At 37.8% G+C, this 10,528-nt stretch overlaps 1 protein-coding gene across 1 annotated transcript; it reads left to right on the top strand.

The window, feature by feature from the left end:
* On the top strand, positions 1-10,528 carry il13ra1 (interleukin 13 receptor, alpha 1). The gene is made up of 10 exons (XM_056259285.1): positions 1-230; positions 466-596; positions 4,619-4,793; positions 6,133-6,232; positions 6,326-6,504; positions 7,296-7,429; positions 7,688-7,835; positions 9,248-9,347; positions 9,507-9,600; positions 9,860-10,528. The coding sequence occupies exons 1-10, from the start codon at positions 155-157 to the stop codon at positions 9,968-9,970; spliced, it is 1,248 nt and encodes a 415-aa protein (XP_056115260.1). The 5' UTR covers positions 1-154; the 3' UTR covers positions 9,971-10,528.

Raw genomic sequence — 10,528 nt, 5'->3', positions numbered from 1 at the left:
CTTTACTTTACTGTTGTTGAATTAGGGTATTATGTCGAGCACGATTACGACCACAAGTAGCCTACAGTAAAAAAAATTGCGTTTGGCACATATCAAAACGGGATTACGTGATTTCACATTGGATTTTACAATTTTTACTCAAACAGCCAACACGATGTATCTATTTTGGAATATATCCCTGATGATATGCTTCTCTGTCTCAGTCATGTTCGTCGGGTCTGAGAACACAGGTGGGTTTACTGCTGTTGTGTGTGTGAGTGTGTGTGTGTGTTTGGAACGCTTTCCCCCTTAAGTTTTCCTATGACAGCGCGTGCGGGATATCCTGTATAATTCCCGAAACCGTGACGTCAGAGACATTCTCGTCTGAACTTGCATACTTTGAGTTGTAGTTTGTTCATTTGTTATTCTTATTTTATATTTCTCTCTTTTTCCCCTTCTATTGTTCCTCTTTGCTTAAAATCTTAGATCTCCCTCCTCCGAAGAATCTGAACTTCATATGGGAAACACCTTTCAGGCTTAGTTTGACATGGGAAGAGCCGGAGGATTTGGATCCTTACTGTAAAGTGAACTACACTGTACAGGTGTATAAATCGCAGGTGAGACACCTCTTGAAAGACGACTTTCCCCTCGGTAGATAGCCTACAGTCGCGATAGAAACTCTGTGAACTATTTATGTAAAATTATACAGTAGCCTACTTTTTATATATATCGCTATGTGGTCAGAGCTTTTTCGGTTTAAGTGATCAATAATATTTAAAAAAAAAATCAATCAAATTAAATTCAATTAAATTGATATTTTTTTCTATTTTATTTTGTTATTATCATCATTTATTTTTTTATTGTTGGAGAAAGTATATCAGTTAATTTAAAGATTTAAGAGTTTTTTATGACATTTTATGGTGCTCATGAGGAAAACAGCTTATAATTCATACTAACTGATTTCTTTTTTGAAAATCTAAAAATGCAGAGATATTTATGTGATGGGTAGGTTTGGTGTTCAGGGGAGAGAATATACAGTTAGTACAGTATAAAAATCATAATGTCTATGGTAAGTCCCTATAAAACATGAAAACACAACAGTTTGAGTTTTAGACCATCGAAGCGAGGACATTTTGGCCAGTCCTCACTTTCTGAGACTCCTTGAAGGCCTGTTTAAGGGTCAAACAGGGCCGGGTGGGACCCGTTTTCATCCCGGGATTTTAATGGCCAAGACACACACCTTTTTTTTTCTTTTCTTTTTTTTCAAGTTTAAAAAAAATAACCAATAGCTTAACCTTTTTAAGCAACACATAGAATCAAACTTATTAATAGACACAGATGAAAAATACTGCACATACAAATTAAAAAGCGAAATAAATTAAAATGAATATCAGACACTGATATGGCTTAGACTATGCTCATCTATAAAAATGTCATGTTACACAGCTATATAAAAACCTTGATATTGTTTTGATGACTTCTTTATTTGTAAGGGAGGATTGATTGCCTCAAAAAAATGTTCACTTATTTATACTTTTAAAAACAGACGGATAATTTAAAATGTTTTTCATTATTTTGACCAGCCCAGTCTCACACCCAAGGCCTCAACTAACTGACGCTTTAGACCATGTTTGGCCATGCGTCAATATGCCGACGCACAGGGTACCCCTTGAGCGTCAATAGGAGACGCCTCCTAGTGGTCTAATCCTACCCCTACCCCAGACCTAAACCTACCCATAACGGAAGCGTCATCTAACTGACGCTAAAGGGTGCGCGGCATTTGATGACGCCCGAGGATGAGCGTCTCATGTTGACGTTTGGGGGGTGGTGTGTGCGTCGGCATGTTGACGCATGGTCAGAAGCGTCAGTTAGATGACGCCTTGGGATGAGACTGTGTTGTTTTGACAGGGGAACAAAACAACAAACAAAAATAAACATATATAAACCTAGCATCTAAACTTTTATTTTGCAACTATTATCTGTTCTGTACATGGTAGGACTATGCGGATAACATTTTTCTCTCAGAGTACGCGATTTGCCGCTGTGTGCCTCTTTCCGTGTCCCGTGTGAAACTGCCTTTGTTGAGGTGGTACTACCTGCCCAAATTTATGAGCGGCCCACCGGGAATTCTCCCGATTCTCCTGATGGCCACTCCAGGCCTGGGGTCAAGACTTGATTTTAGAGATAAGCTTATAATTAAGTGAAGGGTTGGGATTAGGGTTTAATGGTAAACAGTAACAGTTAGCAATGAAGAAAATGGCTTCGTTGTCACACATTTCACTCAGTTTTATGAGTATTCTTGAGTCAAAACAGGATAGATCGGATTAGCACATGTGATCCTGACACACAGGACAGTTTTTCACGCAATTAAACAAGAGGCACAGAACAAACGCTGAACTGGAATTTAAGTCAATAAAACTAAATCAGATCAGATCTAATCTACATTCAAAGTCCACATTGTGTTTGTCATTTCCCCGTATACTACATGTTAAGTTTCATTTTTCATTTACCCTGTAGGCCTAACCCTCGCAACCCTTTGCCTTAAAGCCCTTTAATTTCCTCTTGTGGTCCCTGTCGATTGTTGTGGTACAGGAAATGTAATGGACATAAAGACCTTCTTAATCTACAGTATAGTCAATTCTGCCAAGTACTAAAATAACTAATTTCATAAGAACCCCACGCCTGTCATTGTGTTCTGTGGTGGCGGTAGCATGCCAGATAAAACCCTCAGTGAGCAACTTACCCTTAGTACTTCCTTTCTTGGGATGATTTTCACACAAAGAAAATGTTAACTAATAGAAATGTGTACATGTTGGAGCAATTGTAAACAAATGCAAGGTTACAGCTAGCACCAAGCTTTCACCAGATGTCAGATAATGGTGTGGGTTGATCTAGTTTGTATTGATGCAACCGGTCTTACTCGACTCGCTCCGAGCGGGATTCGAACTGTTGTCTCCGGCATGGGAGACCGCAGTCTCTAGCACACCTCTTGACGCCAGGGGAGTGAGGTTTACATGCACAGCTCTTAGTAAATTGCTCTGTTACACACACCCTCCTGTAACCAGTCCTGCTCCAGCATGGGAGACGGGCACGCTAACAAGAGCATTAAAGACTGCAGTCTCTAGCATCAGTCGGCTCTTACTAGCTTGTCTCCGTTACAGAAACATTGATCATCATTTTTCATTTTCCGATTCCGATTTTGTTTTTGCAAGCAAATTGTCCGATACCGGTTACCAGTGTTTAAGCACATTTATTTGTCGTTTATTAGCTGTTTTACAGGTCAAACTGACCTTAAACAAAAATATCTGTAGCCATTAGAAATTAGAGGCAACCACTACATTTAATCACAATCCAAACAAAGTTCACATACTTTTTAAATCCAGCCTTTAGTTGATCCTGATACGCGCTCATTGTCACAGTTGTAAACACGACGGCTTTCTTCTTCCATGAGGGGGTTTGGCTTTAAGACGGCCACACGTCTCCTGGAAATCCTATAGAATTCAACCAACCAAATGACGACTTGTCATCATCATTTGATTGGTTGAATCAACCAACCAAATTGGTTCCCATTTGGTTGGTTGATCAAAATGGTTGAAAAGTGCTTCCCATTTTGTGTGCCTTAAGCCAATGTTGCCAAGTCTGCGGATTCCCAGCAGAATTGGGCTACTTTTAAGTTGTTGTCACGGGTAAAAAGAAAACAGTTGACATCAGTCTTTGGCTGAGTCTATACGGGAGGTGAAAAGAAAATGCCTTTGAAACTTTTCTAAAGACAGTCCGTTCCCTTTCGAGATACATTCATATAAACTCCCACCCCCAACTCAGTATAAATTTTGTTTCGGGCATCATCGCAAACAGTGAGCTTGTTGTGCCTTATTCAGTATTTTCTCTGTATGTTCTCTTCTTTGCATCCGTCTTCGAAATTTGTCCCTTGCCTCGGGTTAACATCCAGTTTCATAATATTTACACATAAATTACATTTTGAGAAATGACAGCAATGCAGTTTGTGCACAAGTCAAGAATAGAGATCAGCCAAAATAAAATGAAAAAGCTTATCCGGTTTTGATTTATGGTAGGAAGTTTCAGAGTTAAACATCCTTCTGAAAATTCACTTCCTTCTGGAGAGCCAGTCAGGTTAGTAAAGAGTATGGCACTGTAAAGCTTGACAAAGGCTATACATTTAATTAGAAAAATCAAGTTATTACAATTATTTTCACATTGATGTAAGTCATACCATTAGAAAATGCAAATGAAGTCGTGTAGTTTGTCTAACTACATGATGTAATACTCTTGGTTATGCTCTTGTGTAGTTGGAGCTGCAGGCCCTGCAGGCACTGCTTGTTCAACATGCAATTGAATTTAAACACAAAAAGTTCCTGAAATATATTTCACACATTTTATATAACCATCTTATGTGTTGTTTACACACTTTACAATGTGCCTAGTAAAGAGGACATTTCTTTTAAGTGTTTATAAAGGAATTTATTTTACTGTTGGGAAATGAATAAATGCTTTCATGTGAAACAAGTGACTCTTAATAGTATGGAGTAATGCACAAACACAGCAACACAAAAGGGACACAAGTACAAACATGCTGTATTTTACGTCAGTAATTAACGCTAAAATCCACTTTCACCAACAGGACTGTTCCAAGAAAGACCTAGATAGTTCCAAGACCTGGAAAGTCTCACAACTGGGCCATAAAGTGAATGTCTCCAATGAGAATGGACTGTGTATCAGTGTTTCGACAAACGCTGAAAACTGTGGAGACCGAGGCCAAAGTCAACCGGTGCACATTATCTTACCTCCACCTCCAGGTACTCGCCGCCACCATAGCCAACTCTCTGATGGAAAACACCTCTATGTCCTTTTTAATCATTCAATATTGATTCATTAGCAGTGGACTCAATTATGATCATGAGCAGTATGTTTATTAGTTGATTCAGTCTTGTGGTTGAAGTAGTTCAATTAGTTCATGTTTATCTTACAGTATTTATGGTATCCTATTTTGGAATGTACAGTATAGTGTGTATAGTAGGCCTATGTTTATTTTATTATGCGTTATGGAATTAATGGATACAGATTGGAAATGAATGAAAAGCAAAGTCCTTTCCTGCCTTTCCGGGGCTTGAAAGTGGTAGTTGCGTAGGCTGTCAACAGAAAGCTCTAAAATTCCATTTAAAAAAAATTAATTTGTGTTCCGAAGATGACGAATCTAATATCTTACAGGTTTGGAGTGACATGACGGTGAATAAATTATGACAGAATTAAAAAATTTGGGTTAACTATCCCTTTAAGTCTAATATAAGTTATATTTACTCTAAACTGGATGAAAATAGTGAGAAAATGGAATTTCAAGTGCACACAGCCAGTGCATTATTGCTGTAGCGTGTGCTATTAACTATCTTTAAATTAAATTGTGTGATGTGACATAGACTGTATTTTGGCAATTTTGCGCCGTAAAAAATCCCCATATATTGGTCGACCACAAATAGGCTGAATATCAGGTGAATAGCAGCACATTTGACTTTTATCGTTAGTTCTTCTGGTTTTTAGGAATAATGGCATCTGTAATACATGGGTATCGATTCAGATGTTCCAATTCGATTCGATTTCGATTCTCGATCCGATTTCAATTCTAAATTCGATTTCGATTCCTGATTCGACTCAATGAATATAGAATATAATCCTATATTTATAAAAAAGAACGGAGAACACAAGTTTACAAGTGGTTAATTAATAAAAAGAAATTAAGAGCCAGAAACCTGTATATTAAACTCTTTTTATTTTAGGTATACTTGGGTACATTAAAACCCAACTTCAAATGCATACAATGAATAGACAGGATTTTGATGCAAGATGACAAATTTATGCTGAAAATCGACAAGTCAGAACAGTCGCATGCCTTGATCAATCGGGTTCAGGTTATTTTATTTTTAAGATAAAACTACCATAAAATCTCACAGCATTAGGCACTTAGTAACTGTAACATGGAGGCTGCAAGCCTATAAACAGTGTAGGAAAACTAATACTGGCTTTTGGGTGATAGATAACTCAACCATTAAGATTCACCTCTTCCATAATCCACGGATGAAATTCATATTCCAAATGTTTCCCTTTTGCAATCTAATGTTGAGATGTGCACATTTATTTCAGTGAGGCTGGTGACCGAACACAACTGCGAATATTCCCACAACAGGATGAAGTTCATTTGGAAACCTACTGATGTTGTCCAAGACCTCAGTTTTTATTACTGGTATGCAATTTTCTGGTTGTCTTACCATTGTTTTTTTACTTCTCATTTAAGTTCCTTGCATCCATGAATCGGTTGTAAACTTGTGTGTTTCAGGTCACCTGTGAATGAGTCAATAATAAAGTGTGTACCTGATGAGACGATGAAGACTGGAGAATGTGTCATACACAATGAGAAACTCAAGGAAATTATGGAAATATACTATCTGTTCAATGGGACTCACAATGGTATTCCTGTAAACAACACAATCGAGGGGAAATATCCAACACAATGCGGTAAAGATGCACCTTTTCACAGAATTGGCTACTCAATTATGGCACGTTATTCATGGTTTTCACCTGACGTCACACTCACATAGGAACGCCCACCTGGAGGGCAAAACAAGGCTTTCCTCCATTGCCTGCAAGATCTTTTTTTATAAGTTCTAAGTGATATTAAAAGACTAAATTCAAGATGCGCTTTATTGATGATGCATTCTATGCACTGGCAAGCAGATGAACCCAGAATATGTTTTCCTAAGATAATTATTATAAAGAAAACACTCATGCGTTTAGTGTATTGCGTGCATATTCTCTCTGCTCACCTATATATATGCATCATCAATAAGTGGTCTTTTAATATCACTGTTTTAGTACATTAAGGCACTTTAAGTGTTTTTCACATGAAGTGTTTCACAATGTCCAAATGGATCACAAGAAGTTCCCAAAACTGTTGTTCACATATTTTAGTTTTTCTTCTTTTGAGAGGTGATCTAAATATTTGGGTTTATGCTGCAGTTTTATGGATGTTTTGCCCTCCAGATGATCTTCGAGCCAGTCACATGACTGAAAACTATGAATATCGAGAGTTGTCATTTTCACAACAGCAAACTATTTTTAACATTGATCACGTTGATGTGTGGTGCTACATTGAGTCCAACCTTTATTTTAATCTGCAATAACTGCATTCGAGAATATGAGCTACGTTTTCCAGTTTTTCTAATGCCAGTTGCTTCTCTGTTTGCTTAAAGAAACATACACATACACTAATGAATAGTCTCTTGTTCTTTTTTTGGCTTATTTTGCAGTGAAACCAAACAAACCTCAGCTGAAAATCCGTAGAGAAGGGCAGTACCTCCAATTTGAAACATATGAATCAGATTCAAAAGAGTTTGATCAAATCTGCTACATTTACGAGTACACATACAGCAAGTGCAATAAGGTAAACCCTTTTCTGTACTTTCATGTTTAATAATACAGGATCAGATTCTCTCCATTCTCACTACAACTTTCAATACAAAAACTCTTCTGATGCTTAAGACTATAGCAGAAATGGAAAATGAAAGTGTTTATTTAAACAATGCAGTACATGCCGAGTCACATTTCAAGCATTATTTCAGCAGAGCTATTATTGTGGAGCACATAATGTCATGTTAAACAAAATATTTTTTGATCCAATATATTTCTATTGTGTTTACAGAAAGAGAAAATCGTAAACTGGCAAATCGGCAAAATGAATAATCAAGTGGATTATGACGCCGCCTGCAGGTACAAGGCCAGTGTGCAGGTCCTCTTCTCAAACGATTGTGGATCAGGGGAGAGTGATCCGAGTGACGAGGTGGAATATGGTACGTCTGGACCAAATATCATAATCAACAATGATCATCACTCTTTCTTTAGATTGTCAGTTTCAAAGGGATAGTTCACCCAAAAAAGGAAAATTCTGTCATTTATTATATAACGTTTTGTCATGTCGTTCCAAACCCGTAAGACTTTAGTTTATCTTCGGAACACAAATAAAGAAGAGACTCGATCGCTTTATGATGGACAGATTTAATTTAGGCTTTCGCGTTTTTATATTAAAGGGTTAGTTCACCCAAAAATGAAAATGCTGTCAGTAATTACTCACCCTCATGTTGTTCCAACCCCGTAAGACTTTCGTTCATCTTCGGAACACAAATTAAGATATTTTTGATTAAATCTGAGAGCTGGATCACTCCTCCGTTGGCTTCTTCAGGGATCGAAACTGGCCGGCCCAAAAGTTATGAAAGACATCGTTAAAATAGTCTGAGTGACTACAGTGGCTCAATCTTAAGTTTATCAAGCGACGAGAATACTTTTTGTGCGCAAAAAAACAAACAAAAATAACGACTTTATTCAACTAATCATTTCCTTCTCTGTACGGCCGTGATATTTCACGTAGTGATATTGCGCAAAGCTTCTTGGTTGCACGTCACACGTAGGCTCACTATTGGCCGACGCTGGTCATGTGTGTGATGCGTGACGTACAACCAAGAAGCTTTGCGCAGTTTCACTACGTGAAATATCACGGCCGAACAGAGAAGGAAATGATTAGTTGAATAAAGTCGTTATTTTTGTTTGTTTTTTGCTCACAAAAAGTATTCTCGTCGCTTGATAAACTTAAGATTGAGCCACTGTAGTCACTCGGACTATTTTAACGATGTCTTTCATAACTTTTGGCCCGGCCAGTTTCGATCCCTTAAGAAGCCTATGGAGGAGTGATCCAGCTCTCAGATTTAATCAAAAATATCTTAATATGTGTTCCGAAGATGAACGAAAGTCTTACGGGGTTGAACAACATGAGGGAGAGTAATTACTGACAGCATTTTCATTTTTGGGTGAACTAACCCTTTAAAAGTCCACTTTATTTACATGAATAATGAATACTCTACTGTTCCGTTTGGGGTCTGCAAAATTAATTGAATGTTTTTGAAAGTAGTCTCTTCTGCTCACCAAGGCTGCATGTACTGTATTTAATCAAAAATACAGTGAAATGTTATTATAATTTAAAATACCTGTATCTTCAGAAAACCAGAAAGCTGAATTTTGAGCATCATTCCTCCAGTCTTCAGTGTCACATGATCGTTCAGAAATCATACTTTTCGTACATACTTCACTGGTGTGTTGTTTCATATTTCTGTGGAAAGCTCATACTGACCCCAAACCTTTGAACGGTAGTGTGTGTAGGGTCAATTGCTTCACATCCTGCAAATGAAAGTTTTTCTCTGTGCTCTCGTAGGGGAGAACAGTGACCCGAACCTGCCTGTGTTGCTGGCTGTCATTATAATCCCGCTCATAGTTTCCTGTTGCCTGATAGTCTCTCTTGTGCTGCTCAGAAGGTGATGAATATGATTTTCATTGTTCTGCTCTTTGATTTGAAAATATCAAATATGAAACAATATTATTGCATATTATCATGTTTTAAGAACTGAATGACTGAGTATTGATTACTGAGGCCTGGAATGAACTGAAATCCGAACTTGTTTCTCTTACTTCAGACATAAAGACATCATATTCCCAAAAATCCCAGAGCCAACGCTCCTCTTTAAGGACATGCTCAGCAACAACATCAGAACCACAGAGGATCTACGGGTAAATTGTGCTGCAAGTTTTCATTCGTTTCTCTCAGATTTACACATTCGCCTGTAAAAAAAAAAATATTGGTTGCATTTATTTTACATTACATGCACGTATGTGTACTTTCAGTGTACTTATGAAAGAAAATACTGGGTGATATAAGGTCACTACATGGGTTAAGGTTAGGTTTAGGGCTAGCAGGACTGTAAGATTAGGTGCTACCAAAATATTATGATTATATTAATATTCTGGATTCAATCTCTTCCACCACCAGAGTCCTGCAGCTGTCAGACTGTATGTCCCCACTGATGAAATCATAGAAAGCAGGATAAGACTTGAACCTGACACACCATCCACGAACAATGTGCCACACAAGCCGAAATAACCATTTCTGATGACTGTGAATATCCAGTAAATCAGGATGGACTCAGGGTGCACTCGAAACTTACACTGACTGGACAATGTCTATGCAAGGAAGACCAAACTCCTGCTGTCTGTTTTATCTGTTAATGAATGATGAATCCAGGCTCCACTTCCCTTGTTTTGAATGGACTTCGACCTCGCTTATTACGCATTTTGCTATGGTTGCCAGTAAACTGCTCTTCCTAAGACAACAGTGATGTGTTATCGATGAATGTATTGTGAAGATAAGAGAAGCAATCAACTGACTTTACTGTGACAGGATGGTTGGATCTGATTACCTTGTATGTGGAGCCAGCGGTGTATCCAGAGGCCAGCGGATGACATAAGTGTCAACACCATTAATATAGCTCGATAGAAATACACTCCAAAAATATTCATGGAACGAGAAAACTTTTTGCACACCTTTTCCGAACTTTTCCATGCTTGTTTTTATAGCTGCATTTATGGGCTCGTGGGTGTTTTTGCGCGGTTTACAATCTCTAAACATAATGCTACAAAAAGAATGTTATATATATTATTT

Source organism: Rhinichthys klamathensis, unplaced genomic scaffold (assembly GCF_029890125.1).
Source record: "Rhinichthys klamathensis goyatoka isolate OS25496 unplaced genomic scaffold, OSU_Roscu_1.1 h1tg000165l_1, whole genome shotgun sequence".
In the NCBI taxonomy this organism is placed as follows: Eukaryota; Metazoa; Chordata; class Actinopteri; order Cypriniformes; family Leuciscidae; genus Rhinichthys; species Rhinichthys klamathensis.
This window is presented reverse-complemented; position numbering and strand designations above follow the sequence as displayed.

Excerpts from the sequence above, each read along its gene's own strand:
- il13ra1 (XM_056259285.1), top strand. The coding sequence starts at position 155 with ATGTATCTATTTTGGAATATATCCCTGATGATATGCTTCTCTGTCTCA. Across the intron at positions 4,794-6,132 it reads TATCTTACCTCCACCTCCAG|TGAGGCTGGTGACCGAACAC; the intron begins GTACTCGCCGCC and ends CATTTATTTCAG. Across the intron at positions 7,430-7,687 it reads CATACAGCAAGTGCAATAAG|AAAGAGAAAATCGTAAACTG; the intron begins GTAAACCCTTTT and ends TTGTGTTTACAG.